Here is a 15560-nt window from a genome sequence, read left to right as displayed (position 1 = left end):
CATAAATTTTAAACCAAATAGATTATGTTTCTTGAAATGTAACTATCAAAAAATGTTTTTAGGGCCTCCCCTGGTGGTGCAGAGGTTGAGTGCTGGGTTGCGAAGCTGCCCGCAGCCTCTGCAGCACCAGTTTAATTCCCAGTCACAGGAGGAGGGTCCCACATGGCACGCAGACCTCTCCTGCCACCCGCTGCTCCCCTCAGCAGTGTACTTCAGTCCTTCTGCCTGTTCTGCTCCCCTATCTGGCTCTGGTGAATTTCTCTTACCCTCCCGTGCTTCTGACTGTACCCAGTGCTTGTATAAATAAATAAATAAATAAATAAATCTTTAAAAAAAGGTTTAAAGAAACACCCTGGTTTTAATGTATTTTATAAAACTGAATTTGAGCCTCTCTGAAATCATGGGAAACCCAGTGACTGATTCCAGATTTTCCCAACACACAGTTACTGATGCCATGGTGACTAGGTATAGCAGTTCTTTTTCTCTTGGATGTTCTTGCTCTTCACTAAAAGAAGTCTTTGTTCTTTTTTTCCTGATCAATCCAGAGAACACTTTCTTAAATGTCATGTGTCATATATTATAAAACTCACTTTTATTGTAATGTTTCTGATGTATCTTAGAAAACCTGGATTGGTAATGTCATTTTGACCCTTATTTTATATTGCAAGCACAAAAAATATGACAAGTTGCATGTGATTAGATGTCACCACTTCACCATAATGATCCAATGTGAAGCAAAGAAAACTTCATTTCTTTCTTAAGGTATTGGGAAAACATATATCAAACTAAAGCAGTTCATTCTTCAATAAGGTGAGAATTACAAGTAATAATATTATATGATGACAGATTATAAAATAACATCTTTTAAAATATTTAAGTGTATGTATAAATTATTCTTATTGGAGATTTATTGTTTTTTTGGCTAAAAGCCTATTTTGTTGCCAAAGTTAAACTCGCATATTCACAAAAAAAAAAAAAATCATAGAAGAGCTTGGTAGTAAAACCAGTAATTCTTCTGTTTGTCCTCACTGTGGTCCTTCAGCAAGTGGTACTGATTCTATCTGCTTTTTTCTACTTTTATCATTTTTAAAAAAGATTTTTTTTTATGCACACGAGAACTGGGGTACAGGCCAGAGGTGCGGAGAGTGAAATGACTCACCAGAGACAGAGTGGGGAACAGAACAGGCAGATCAACCACAACATACTGCTGAGGGGAGCAGCGGGAGAGCCAGGAGAGGTCTTTGCGCCAGGTGGGTAGCTCCCTGGCCTGACAGGGATCAAACTTGGGCTGCAGAGGCTGCGGATTGCTTCATAGTGCTGTGTGCTTAACCCCTTGTGTCATCAGGGAGACCCTACTTTTACCATTTTCTATTGTAAAAGTATAGAGGTAAGTTTTATACAGCCTAGGATGTATCTTGGACTTCCTTTGTCTCAGCAAGCCAAAGTTCAGGAATATTTTTTCCCACCTCATCATATTATGTTTTTTAATTAATTTATTAACATCATCATGATGTTTATCTTCTGGATTATAAAATTATTGAACAGAACAAGAAACACTAGGTATTCATCTGTTAAATAGGGTTGTATTTTATTCCAAAGTTGTCCCGGATAGCCGAGGCAAAAGGACGTCTTAAGAGTGTGAGTCTTAAGAAGTTTGAAAGGGCAGCTGGGGAGACAGATTCAAGGTCTGCTCTGCCTCCTAAGCACACCACAGCTTTTATTAGCAGAAACAGCTAAGTTACAAAGTGCGAATACAGGATAAGTAGAACTACAGAACAAAGATTCACTTTTTTTGGTACTCTGGGACACATTCACCACCAAGGTTTTGCATAATCAAATTGTTCTTTTCTCACTCTCAGTTTTGCTGACACAAGAAGGAGCAACGTGATCTGCACACAGGCCAGTCTTCCTCAGCACTTCACACCTTAGGGTCTCCAATACAAGAGGAAATTATCTCCAGCTGATGAGAAAAAGAATAACTGGAGCATCCCTTGGGAGAAGGAAGTGCCTGGCACTGCCCATAGAATGCAGGGTGAGCTGCTGTCCGGTGTTCCTCAGCTCCATATGCCTCAGGTGCTGGTGAGGAGGTGTGAGTGACAGGTGAGTGTCACCAAGGGGCCCCTCTGCTCTCACTTGCTTTCTACCTCTCTGTAGTACCCAGACCTGTCTCTCTGACTTCTCTCTCTGTCCTCTGTCCTCTTCCTCCCTACACTGTGAGCTTATTCACCATTCCTTCATCGTGGGGGATTTTCTTAGACTTGAATATAGGGAACATCTATTTCACATATTTCCTCCTTCAGATACACTTCTCCAAACACTCCCTTCATAGAGAAAAGCAGGGGAGCTGGGATGCTAACATATTCAGTCCTGGGCAGCAAAGTTTTCAGCAGCTCTTATGGGGGAAACAATTCCCCGACCTCAGCACAGAGGTGCAGACATCTGCCTCAGAGCAATGGAAGTTCTGGGAATGGAGGGGACAATTTGAAAGTATAGAAAACATTTTTTTTTAAGATTTATTTATTTATGCATATAAGAGCAGGGCTACAGAGGTGTGGTAGGTGAGAGGATTCACCAGAGGCAGAGTGGGGAGCAGAACAGACAGATTGATTGAAATACACTGCTGAGGGGAGCAGCGGGCGAGGCAGGAGAGGTCTGCTGCACCATGTGGGTTGCTCCCTGGCTGGGGATAGAACTCGTTTTGCAGAGGATGTGGATAGCTTCATAGTGCTGTGCTTAACACTGCGCCACCAGGGAGGCCCATATAGAGAATTTTTAACTGAGAAAACTAGAAATCAAAACATAGTTCCAGATTTTTTCTTTTCTTTTTTTATTTGTTGAAAAAGCTAACATTAAAAAGCTTAAAAATTAAAATATGCACAGCAAAAATCTTATTTGCCCACCAGCTTTTAAGTGGGGATAATGGACCTTTGTATTTCCAGATAGTTAATCATGATCCAAGTAATTGCTCAGGTTTCTTAGTCTGCAGACCTCACGCACATGGGAATTTCCACTCCTGTTTACTCTTCTGAGTACAAAATGTGTAACTGGAACTATGAGCATATTTTCTTAAGGATATAACACAATAAAAATAATATTAAAATATTAATAATTTAGGACAACAGAGTAGCCGAGGTCAAATTCAAAGCTCTGAAGGGGAGGGAACAGGAAGAGTCCAGTGTTGAGGGAAGGGTTGGAGGTTAATGTTGACAGAGACACTGAGTGTGGGCTGAGGCCAGCAGAGTCTGTGCTGGAGCAAATGCATGTGTGTTTGTGTGTGTGTGTGTACTTGGAACAGTAATGGGATGTCACTTTGCTGCTACCTTTTTTGATCCCTGCCTTCCCAAGCTGAGTTAAGGAGGCAGGAAACAAAAGCACAGACTGAGACAAGGAAATACCAACCACTCTGTGTAAAGAAAATGAAATTCCACACTCTGTACAGACAGGGAGAGATGGATTGACTTGAAATACATAGTGTTTTGGAGATATATTGTCTGGTTCAATTGTAAGTCACCTTGAAGAGCTGCTTAGTTCTATCAGTTCTTAGTTTTCTCACTGGCAAAGTAATTATAAATATGTATCTTCGTTATTAAGTCTGTTCCAGAAATAAACACTCTAATAGATGCTAAGTGCTTTACTCAGTGTTTAGCACAATGTAATTAATGAATGTTTCTTGTTATTAAAAGAGGAAAATTTTATTTGTGGAATTTTATTATACTAAGTACAGATACTCTGATTTGCCTTTTTTTTTGTTTTTTTTCTATTTCTCAAATAATTTAAACAGTTATTTTGATGGTCAGTCATTTGAAAACAACAACTTTCTCTGACCTTCTTTTACATAGACAAAGTTTGGCTTGTTTGAGCAAGCAAGGTGAGAATTTCCTGTATTGTGGTCCCGGAACACTAAGAAGCTAGTGATTTTTTGCTTCTATTTGATACTGTACATCCATTCTAACCAATAAACAGGTCTTTCAAGAACATTTTTAGATACACAATTTTCTTTTTCATTTAACTTTCTGCTTACATCATGTTCTGATTCCTAAGCCCATCACTCACTTCATGACCCAACTCGGATTTTCTGGAGCAAGCACACAGCAAGCCTTTCCCGCACAGACCAGGAGCATCGCTTCTCATGGCAGGTAAGTGCAGCCCGAACCACACAACTCAAAAAATAAAAACAACTAGAAAGAGCATGTGATGGGTATTGCTAATTTCAGGGCAGGAATGGGAAAAAGTAACATTTTTAGATTTTCCACATATTATTGTTTCTGCTTAACTTTTTATAAATGATTTTTGTTCTGTCATTTTTTACACTGACGTCTTATTTGGTTCTTCTATATTACTAGTATATGTGAAAACATCTGATATTTTTCTTTTTCCTTCTGGCTTATTTCACGGAGCATAATTCCTTCTAGCTCCATCGATGTTGCTGCAAATAGTATGAGTTTATCTTTTTTGATTGCCGAATAGTATTCCATTCTGTATATATTCCACATCTTCTTGATCCAGTCTTCTATATTTGGGCATTTGGGTTATTTCTATGTATTGCCTATTATAAATAGTGCTGCAATAAACATAGGGGTACAGGTGTTCGACGCATAGAAATTATTTTGTGAAGCTTTTCCAACAGGTTAAAAGGAGGACTTCTGACAGGGATAGAACTAAATACTTATGGGTACTGATTTACCTGGTTAAATGATGAGCTACACAATCTGAGCATAGAAATAAGTAGGGAATGTCAAATGTTAACGGCAGTGTTTACGAGTTTATAAAAATTTAGCCTTTATGTAGTGATATCCAAAAGCTACCCAGATTCACATTTGAAATTTGACACACTAGATTGTTAATGCCAACACTCTTAGGCAGTAAGATGATGTTAATGCAGAACCTTCTAATACTCAGTTGTTTGAAGGGAAATGCTTATAAGAAAGTAATATTGGGAATGAGGAAATGCAATGTGTAGTACAAAATGGTTGCTTATGTATCATCATTCAGAGTACGTAAAGTAAATGTAGGTCCCTAGGGTGTCACCCCTACATTTGTTGGGGAAGCTCTCATCACACCGTGTCCAGCGTGTCCTATGTCTTTCTTCCCCATAAGGACATCCACAGAGTTATGAGCAGCCTGACATCACTTCAACAGGGAATGAACTGAGACAAGGAGAAGGGCACAGTCCCAGGAACTATGGTTTTCACATTGACGGATGTGTTACATGAAAGACTCTGGGAGTAGACAAATTAATTTTATTTCTGAGTTGGATGCTCACTAGCTTTGATCTTATAAATGAGTAAGATTACTAATGAATTTATGCCTTCTCATCTGCTTAATGAAATTCTTATCTTGAGATTTTTCTTGAGAAAATAAAAGTAAATGTCTGTTATGAAGATCAAAAACAGACCTTGTGTCTGGTCACTTCTATTCCAGATCTCTAAATTTCTATGCCAAAATAAAAAAAATAACTGGTTAATCAACTTTTCTGAGATGGAGTTGGTAAAGAGGATAATCTCACCGAATAATGAAGTTTGGTATTAGTTGGAGTTTTCGATGCAATGCTTTCATTTTCCAAGCTTTAATTAACAAGATGACAGGATTACCAAATCAAACTCAATTGTACGTATTTCTTGCACAAGTTTCTGACTATTAATAGGCCTGTGTTTTTCACTTAAGTCATTATCCTACCTCTTTTTCTACAGCTTTTTGCAACAACTTATGGAGGTGGATTTCTGGAATCTTAGGAGTATCATGCATTTTGTTGATAGCTGCATTGGGAATGTTGCTGCTGGAAATGTGTAAGTTTTTTTAAGCATACATATTTCTAGTCATATCTAAACTCAGATGAAACTATTTAATAATAAATATTTCATTTATTAATGGTCACTATGTTATTATTGCATAAATTGTATCTAATAGTAAATATCTAATAATTTCTTATAGTATCTGATAACCACGTGTTGAACCAACAATCTCCCCAGGAACCACCACCAAATTCCAGAAAGGTAGGATCCATACTTTGTAAACTTTGGCATTAGTAGAGGATTAAATAGGCAGTTTTCTGATTGTATTACAAAGAATAATGATGGAACATAACACTTGTAATACAGGTTGACCTACTAATAGTGGGATATTTCTTGGATGTAATAATGTGCATCATTTATAAAACATTAGCTTGAAATGACATAGTCATTTCTGTTTGTATTTTGGTAACACATCAAAAATACAATCTAGCTTATTTTAATTTTTAGGCTGTTTGCTCATTACCCAGGAATTTATCTCTCTTTCCTTTTGTTTCTATCTCTTCCATGACTCATAATTTAGTGCTCAGATTTCTGCAGCTCTAAACTCTACTTATCTAATGACAGCCACCTAAAGTCCAATATTCAGTATTTTATCCAAATGTTATCCATATTGTCTCAACATCTTCTGTGATCATATCCTTTTTCTCTTAGATATTTCTTTCTTATTGGAATATAATAGACATAGAACTTTGTGTATGTTTAACATGTACATTGTATTGATTTAATAAACTTACATATTGCAAGATGATGTCACTATAGTATTATTTAATAGCTCCATTACATTCTGTTCTTTTTTGTGGAGGAACATTTATGATCTATTCTTTTTTTTTTTTTTTGCAATTTGCAAGTGTGTAATACAGTATTGTTTAATGACAATGCTGTGCATTAGGTCCTCAGAATTTATTCATCTTCTAACTGGAGTTTACATCCCTTGATCAACATCTCCTCATTTCTCAACTCCAATAACCCTTCACATTATGTTCTACAGCACAACACCATTATAGCAAAGAGTCGAGTATCTTTCATGTGTCTTGAATTTTGTCACTGGACATAGTAAATGCTCAAGGCACTATCACTGTGAAGTGCATGATGACACCTCACACTGATTGATTCTATTTATCTTCCTTTAGAAAATCAGCTCTCAAGCACATATATCATATACAATGTACTTGTACACTTTATAATTTAGAAAATATACCACAAAATAATTTTCTCCTTTAAAGGTCTGATTTACTCCCAAATCTAGTTACTCCTAGAATTCACAAAAGGGATAGATTCAACAGAAAAAACATTTTTAACCACATCTGGAACATCTTAGTCTATGCTCAGGTAGATTTTCAAAGAATTTGAGGGGAGAAAAGAAAAACTCCAAGTAATTTTTGTATAAGGAAAGGGTACTGAAAAATAGAATCTCTAATGTTGATAGTTATGTTTTATTTTTTTCTTAGACTCTAACTGCTGTTCTTGCCAAGAAAGGTGGATTGGATACCAATGTAACTGTTACTTCATTTCCAGTGACTTAAAAACTTGGGAAGAAAGTAGGGATTTCTGTGTTTCTCAGAATTCCATTCTACTTCACATGAACAAGAGCGATGAATTGGCACGTATTTAATTCTGGTTTCCTGTATGTTTTTTGACCTAGGAAAATGTACTATCTAAATAAGCTGATTAATTTGATGTATCTTTAATCAGATAGCAGATATCTTTTGAACTAATGACTGACTAATGTCCTTAAACTTAAAACAATCATTATAAACCTACATAAAAAGTGGTCAAATATTTGTGCTACTGGAGTAAAATTCAAGACAAATGTCAAATAAAGTACAAGGAACATTTTAAGAGAGAATTCAAAGAAGATATGATGGGTTTATTTTATTTAAAAAGTCAACCAAATAACTATGAATTTTAGTTCTTTAATTGGATTTATATTTTATTTGTAAATCTGTATATTTTGTCATCATTTTTTGGGGGGTGGAATGAATTTGATCATAAACATTACTCAATTCTTAAGAAAGTGAAATATTTCTGAAGCTTCATGAAGGGTCTGTGCAGAATGTATAGAAGGTTATAGCCACAGAACTTATCCCTTAAGACACTGACATAGAATCAAATTTGAATGTTGGTCTCCTGTGAAGGAAGTATTCCTTGAAAACTCTTAACTCCTTTTATAATATTTTCACTTTGTGAAGATGTGCAGTTTTGTTGTATTTTTTTTTCCATAAATGAGCTTGATAATTGAGGGAAAAGTAGACTTTTGACTACCTCTTAAACCAAACATTAAAAATGCTTTAAGTTTGTGTGACTGAGAGCTTAAATGCTGGTCTCTAACTTCTTAAAGAATACTATCCCAGAGTAAATTTAGATTATGTTAATTTGTTTGTTTCTGTTTCCAAGCAGAACTTTATGAGGTACAATGAATACTTTTACTGGATTGGAGCTACCTACAGCGCAGATCACAATGGCTCTGCTGTCTCCTGGGATCAGTAAGTTTCTGCCAGTCCAGGGTTTTTCTGTTCTTCATTAGTTTATTCTTATCTCTCCACAAAATGTAGTTAAAATAATCTTTTGAGGGCATGAGAATACAGAAATAATAGATTCAGCAGAATAACAATGTTAGCAGCATATAGAAAATCTAAATGTATGCTGAAGTGACATAAGGTTTGTGTACTTGCAACCACAAAAGGGCTTGTGAAATAGGCTTTTTTATTTTCTGTGAAGGGTGTGTGTGCATGTGCAGATGTTACATCCAGGGAGATGACCAGGGAAAACACTGTGCCCATGACTTTCTTTATTCTGCTGGAAACCAGTATTTATATTTGCCCCAAACTCCCCATGATACAAATATCATGTATTTATTTTTGTACATTTGCAATCTTTGAATATCATTTTCATTCATAAACATGGGATTTCCAGCATTCTACAAAGACCAATTTTATGGCCTGACTTTTTTGCCTAGATGAGTTTAGTCAATACATCTTTAAGCAAAATTGAAGCAAAGTATATCAAATATTAAATTAATTAAAATCAAAGGAAAAAAAATCCCTCTGGTCTCAATGCATTTGATTATTGAGGCAAAAATCTTGTTTTTGTAATATTATCCTTTAAAATAGTGAAAATGTGGTTATTAAGTAAAAACATACAGACTCAGTATGCAATGCATCATTCAGATACTTTGAAAAATTCTATAATTTAATAAAATTCACCTATGAACATTCTCATTTCATTTTCCCATATGTTAACAGTTTTATTTTTGATTTTAGATTGTCACTCCTTCCAACTGAAAATCGCGTGAAGTGCTTAGCATATAGTCAAACCCAAGGTTTTTCAGATGAAGCTTGCAAGAAGAAAAACCTTTATATCTGTAAGCAACAACTTATTTAGGTGTTCTTTGTGGAAGAAGTGGGCAGTGAAAGCCCACCTTAGAAATGGTAGCTTTACCTCTTATACTATTACAGTTTTCTACTGCTAGAATCAGAAAAATATTTTCAATTGTTTCTGATCATATGATTTTCAGATGTTTTTAAGTGTTTTTAAAATTGATGAATTTGTGTACTTCCACCTGAAATAGTAAAGTATGAATATCAAGATTGTAATGAGTATTTTGATTTAATGCATGTTCAACACTGAATACGTTTTGTGTTTATACTTTCCTATATTTTCTCCTCACAAATTTAAATAAAACAAAATTCACACCAAATAATACATGTCAATATAACTTTAGTCTTTTGTGTGGTACACTGTAAATTGGGAAGAGACATCTTCAACCATGTTTGTAAAACTTCTTTCTGGATATCTGTATATTTATATTTTTAAATTTTGGTGGTTTTCTATTATGTGTCTTGATATTGGACTTTTTGCACTTAGATTACTAGGTATTCTATTGGTTTCATGGAATTGTGTAGTTAGTTCTCTCCTAGTTTGTCTGAGGAAGGAACAGTAGGAGCAAAATCTGAGCCTGTGATTGCATTGATGAGTGAACTTCACCTGCTGACATCTTTACAGACTCACACCCATCTCCAAACCACTGAGATCACAGACACTTAGGATTACAACTCCCAGCATTTCAAGAACCTGGTTTCCTGAACAGAGATTGCTAGGAATTATGGGCAGAGTTTAGCAGTTATGTTTGGCTAAAACACTGAACAAATGTGTGTTGTCACTCTTGCTTTTCCAGGTTTTACTTACACCCTGGTGTCTCACTTTAGATGGCATTTGTGGTAGGAAATATCATTGCACTGATCTTCCTTTGTCTCTTCTCCCTCTTATTGCTACTCTAATAAACACACCTTTTTAAAATTTCTCCGTTTTTTCTGCTTTTGGGTCTTGTCCCAAGTTCTTAAACCCGAGGGTGAGGATAGACCCAGGTCACTTTATTTCCCCTGGGGTTGCCCTATAACTATATGGTCTGCAACAGTAGGGCCATCACACACATAGTTGACCAGTTCACAAGACCCCTTCTTGCGTTGTGATTATGGGACTTGCACTGGGATTTTTCTATCTCTAACTTAGAGAAGCTTGGTTTTACTTCAGTAAATCTCTCTCTGTTGGTGTTGGAGTCAGATGTCCCACTTCTTGTTTGAAATATCTTTCTATTATTGTCTCATTTTATTTGTTGTTATTAAGTGGGTTGCTTAAGAATGCTCATTGGATCCTTATAGTTTTGTATCACTTTCTAAACCAGTAAAGCCTTTTACTACTTAAACACCTTTTCTAATTTCCATAATGTTATGCCTTTTGAATCTCTTCTATTTATATCCTAGTGCAGTGGCTTGGAAAGCTCTCTCCATAGAACTAGTTAGAAGTATCTTCAACTTTGTGGGCCACTCAACTGTTTTGATGCCACTCAACTCTTGCACTGAAGTAAAAAGAAGATATAAATAATAGATACATGGTTTGTCTTGCAAAAAAACTTATTTACAAAAACAGTGGAGCAAAGTTTGGGAAGTTCCTGGTTTTCTTTCTGCTATGCTCTAGTTTCATGTCATTGTAATAAAAAAAAAATGTTGTTTGGTTTCAGTCTCTTTTGATGTCATAAGAATGGTTTTAACATCTCTCTCTACCACAATCTAAAATCAATTAAACAAGCAAATTAAACCACAGAAGATCCATGCCATTTGAGCATCTCCAGATACACAGATTGTACAACCTTAAAAGTATATGTTTCAGTAGAGAAAATAAATTCTAACAGATCTCTTGCTCAAGCCTAATATTGAATGCCTATGTTGCAGACTAGGGAAATTCACCCTCAAAGTATTCTATGGAAAAGAAAACAAAAGAAAGCATAGATGAAATGCAAACATAATCAACTCAGGATGACAATATTGCAACAGCAAATTTCAAAATACTTTATATAGTTTTGAACTTGATAGATCATTAAATGAGAAGGGATTTACAATGTAAGATGAAAAGTGAGAGACTTGGGAACACATATTTTTCCTCTCTAGGAGAAGTAGATAATAAAGAAGAGGAGAGTGTCTTAGAGATGTGAATGTGAAAGTGAAGACAAATTCGGAGGGTTTGAGGATCTAAAGAAAAGAAAGAAAAGAACTTCCTCAACTCATATCATTACTATAGTGAAAAGTAACTGCACAGAATAGGGGATTATTGAAAGAAGAGAATTTTTTGTACTAAGAATCTTTACCACTGAGTGAATAAGAAAACAACTACAATCTCAAACATGGGCTTTTTAATAGTTATTCTGTATGTACAACTGGATAGCATTTATAAAAGGTTAAAATTGGATATATTTCTCAAACTGGATATGAGAGAAAACTTCAAAGGGATCACAGGTCTCAATAAATAGGAAATTATATGTGTAATTTAAGAAAACTGAAAGCATTTCTCTATGGTCTGAGGAAAACTTCCTAGTTATTCTAAAATGTAAATACAATGAATGTAAATATAAAGAAATATGGCATAGTATAAAATACCTAAATCAAAGGGAAAATAATTAATTCTATGGCACAGATAGAAAGCCAAAAATGTATCAATGTTTTGGCTACACAATAGTGATAGATTGGAAAAATTGAAAGGTAAAAGGTGATTTACTAGCAACATATTGTATCTTATTACTGCAAAGAGAGGAAGAAAATAAACACAATCATAACCATGGGTGAATTGATGGTGGAAATTTCATGGGAAATTATACAGTGTATAAAAATGAAGGATGATGTAATAAATATATATAAAGTCATTAAAAAAGGAATTACATATCCACCATTAAAAATAAGGTTCAAGTAGTACTTCATATAGATTTTATTTAAACTTTAAAAAAAGTTGCTACATCTACTTAAAATATTTTAGAGCTTTTAAAAAAATAAAATGCCTCAAATTTATTTTGTGTAGCTCACAAAATCTTTACCAATACTTGATAATTACAAGATCTCCAAATTATAAATGATCCATTGGTGGATAAAGATGCAAAAGAAAATATCATAAGACCCTTTAACAGGCTATTAAAATTATTAGATAAAAATTCGGCAAACAGGTCCTATCTAAATAGGAAAAGAAATGATGAAATAGTAAAATAAGAATAGAAGAAAAATTGTTATTTTTGCATTCTACTTCCCTAAACTACAATTAAATCTGCACAGCAGAGAGAAACTTGGAAAATTTCCATTAAAAGTCTTGAAAATTCATATGGCTAGCTTTCAACTATGCCTGTCAATATTACAATATTACTTGAATTGTTGTGTAATTTAATGAAATCAGAAAATAAATTCCATAATAAATGAAATAATTGAAACAAAAAATATGATATTTTTATATATAATTATAACTCTACAAAATCAGAAAGGTTCTTTTTATGAACATTTACAATAAAGTAGCAATTTATTTATAATAGCCATGAGCTGGAAGCAACCTAAGTGGCCTTTTATTTTTTAAAGACTTATTTATTTATGCATAAAAGAACTGGGGTGTAAGCTGATGTGCACGGGATAGAGGATTCACTAGAGACAGAGTGGGGAGCAGAACAGGCAGATCTACTGAAACACACTGCTGAGGGGAGCAGTGGGAGAGGCAGGAGAGGTCTGTTGTGGCATATGGATTGCTCCCTGGCCTGCTGAGGTTTGAACTCGTGCTGCAGTGGCTGGTGATAGCTTGATAGCACTGTCTCTAACCTCTGCGCCACCAGGGAAGCCTTCCCTAAGTACCCTTTGAAACACACATAGATAAAGAATATGGATAGAGGACCTCCCTGGTGGTGCAAGGGGTAAGTCAGTATTATTAAGCTATCACCAGCCAACTGTGGCACGAGTTCTATCCCCTGCTAGGGAGATGACTCACATAGGGCAGCAGACCTCTCCTGTCTCACCTGCTGCTCTCTCAGCCTTGTATTTCAGTCAATCTGCCTGTTTGTTCCCATTCTGTCCCTGGTGAATCCTTTCACACCCCACACCTCGGGCCTGTACCCCAGTTCTTGTATGCATAAATAGATAAATATTTTAAAAAAAGACAACATGTGATAGATACATAATAGAGGAAAACACGATGATGATATAATAAAAAATTCATGAAATGAAGAAACTATATCAATCACAATGTCATGAATGCAATAGCCAATGCTCAAAATTCAAAAAACAAAACTTGACACAATTGAAAAAAGGAATGAGAGCTAGACATATGTATAATTCTTGCTGGAGATATTAAAACCCTGTCTTAGTAATTAATAATATAAGTATTGAAATAATATTGAACATTTATGGAACCCAATCCAAAAACTGGTGGGAACTGACATTTATACAACACTTCGCACAACAACAAAAGAATGTGAATTATTTTCAAATGCACAGAAAATTTTCCAATACACAATAATCTTTTCCATAAAACAAATCTTAGTTAATTAAAATAATTCAAATAATACCACATTTTTATTCAATCATAAAGAAATTAATCAGAAATAATAGTGAGTGTGTGTATGTGTTTTTGTTGAATTCAACACTGAAAATATGTAAATAAGCGGCTACTTGTCCATGAGACTAAATGAGGTTTGGTTTTTTTTTTAAAGATTTATTTATTTATTTATACAAGCACTGGGTATAGTCAGAAGTGTGGGAGGGTGAGAGAATTCACCAGAGCCAGAGCGGAGAGCAGAACAGGCAGGCTGACAAAGTACACTGCAGAGGGGAGCAGCAGGAGGCAGCAGAGGTCTGCGCAGTGTGGGACCCTCAACCGGTAGCCAGGGATTGAACTGGCCCTGCAGAGGCTGCGGGGCAGCTCTGCAGCCCAGTGCTCAACTGCTGCTCCACTGGGGAGGCCCCAGGTTTGTTTTTTTTTTTTAAGATTTATTTACTTATGCATACAAGAACTGGGGTGCAGGCCAGAGATGTGGGCACCGGGGAGGGTGAGAGGATTCACCAGAGACAGAGTCTGCCCTGCCATGTGGGACCCTCCCTGGCCAGCAGGACTGAACCTGCCCTGCGGAGGCTGCAGATAGCTTCACAGCGCAGCGCTCAACCACCTGCACCACCAGGGGAGGCCCAGCACAGGTTATTTCTATTCAAACAATTTTTGCAAATGGGATTAATGAAGTAGTTTCATCTGATGGTTTTCTTTCTTTTTTAATTGAGGTAGTATTGTTTACAAAACAGCATATGGTTTAGAGTTTTCTGTTTATTTTTAAAAGAATAATGACTGATTATTAATAGTTATTTTTGCAAATTTTATGTTTTCTGTCTTTTGGTATATAGCAGCATTAGATTTTGAAGATACAATATGCAATTATATATATTCATTCATTTATTTACTACTAATTATTTTTTATTAAAAAAATTAAAAAGGGGCTCCCCGGTGGCGCAGCGGTTGAGCGCTGGGTTTCAAAGCTGCCCGCAGCCTCTGCAGCGCCGGTTCGATCCCCGGCTGCTCCCCGGCCACCGGAGGAGGGTCCCACATGGCGACGCAGACCTCTCCTGCCGCCTGCTGCTCCCCTCAGCAGTGTACTTCGGTCCTTCTGCCTGTTCTGCTCCCCGCTCTGGATCTGGTGAATTCTCTCACCTTCCTATGCTTCTGGCTGTACACAGTGCTTGTATGCATGTATAAATAAATCAATAAATAAATCTTTTAAAAAATAAAATTAAAAAAATAAAAAATTGAATAGGAAGGTAAATATTTGAGGTCAAAAAATGCTTCTTCCTTTGAAATTTATCTTATCACATTTATTTTAAAGTTCTCCCTGCTTTTCCAAGAACTGCTACCAGGCCTTTGGAAAAACCCTGGAGCCAGGAGCTGTCATATCCCCTACCACAATACCAAAAATACACATACACGTGCAAAGTTCTACTACTTCCTTAGATTTAAAATATTATTATATTTAGCATTTAACAGGGTTATTGACTTTTTTTACTCAGTGTTTATTATTGTGAATATTTCTGTATCTCTTAAGTAACATAAAATATAATATTTTTCTTCCATATGATGAAGAAATGACCCATATTAGTTTAAAATCTTTGAAAATGTCAAATGAAAGAGTGAAATGAATTCAAATTTAAACTAATCTGAGATAAAACAGTGTTCAATTGTAAAAGGGCTTGAAATATTTTCTTTCACACAAAGTATGAAATAATTTTGAAAAACTGATAAGAATGTGAATAACTTTGAAAATAAGGTTGAAAAACTGTATTTGATAAGAATGTTAATAACTCATTGGTTAGTATCTACTGGTTGGTTTCTTTCAATGACATGAGAGGGATGATTCTTGGGTACTGATGGACAGTCCACTAACAAGAAATGCTGAGGGCACTGAGACAGGTCACTTATGCACCATCTAGT

At 35.6% G+C, this 15560-nt stretch overlaps 1 protein-coding gene and 1 long non-coding RNA gene across 2 annotated transcripts; both read left to right on the top strand.

Moving 5' to 3' along the window:
• The first annotated feature begins 1818 nt into the window (after positions 1 to 1818).
• On the top strand, positions 1819 to 5780 carry LOC119248348 (uncharacterized). Its single transcript, XR_008552346.1, has 3 exons — positions 1819 to 2100; positions 4042 to 4136; positions 5691 to 5780. It is a non-coding gene; the product is annotated as an uncharacterized LOC119248348 (long non-coding RNA).
• Positions 5781 to 5945: 165 nt separating this feature from the next.
• On the top strand, positions 5946 to 9363 carry LOC129146034 (natural killer cells antigen CD94-like). Its single transcript, XM_054696816.1, has 4 exons — positions 5946 to 5993; positions 7241 to 7392; positions 8190 to 8275; positions 9053 to 9363. The coding sequence occupies exons 2-4, from the start codon at positions 7372 to 7374 to the stop codon at positions 9171 to 9173; spliced, it is 228 nt and encodes a 75-aa protein (XP_054552791.1). The 5' UTR covers positions 5946 to 5993; positions 7241 to 7371; the 3' UTR covers positions 9174 to 9363.
• Positions 9364 to 15560: the final 6197 nt, after the last annotated feature.

Source organism: Talpa occidentalis, unplaced genomic scaffold (genome assembly GCF_014898055.3).
Source record: "Talpa occidentalis isolate TD23 unplaced genomic scaffold, MPIMG_talOcc4v2.1 talOcc4.16, whole genome shotgun sequence".
NCBI classification, from domain to species: domain Eukaryota; kingdom Metazoa; phylum Chordata; class Mammalia; order Eulipotyphla; family Talpidae; genus Talpa; species Talpa occidentalis.
The sequence above is the reverse complement of the archived record's forward strand: the minus strand, read 5'-3'. Positions and strand labels throughout refer to the sequence as shown.

Coding starts and splice junctions, on each gene's coding strand:
- LOC129146034 (XM_054696816.1), top strand. CDS start 7,372: ATGAACAAGAGCGATGAATTG. Junction 7,393..8,189: donor TGAACAAGAGCGATGAATTG/GCACGTATTTAA, acceptor GTTTCCAAGCAG/AACTTTATGAGGTACAATGA. Junction 8,276..9,052: donor TCTGCTGTCTCCTGGGATCA/GTAAGTTTCTGC, acceptor TTTTGATTTTAG/ATTGTCACTCCTTCCAACTG.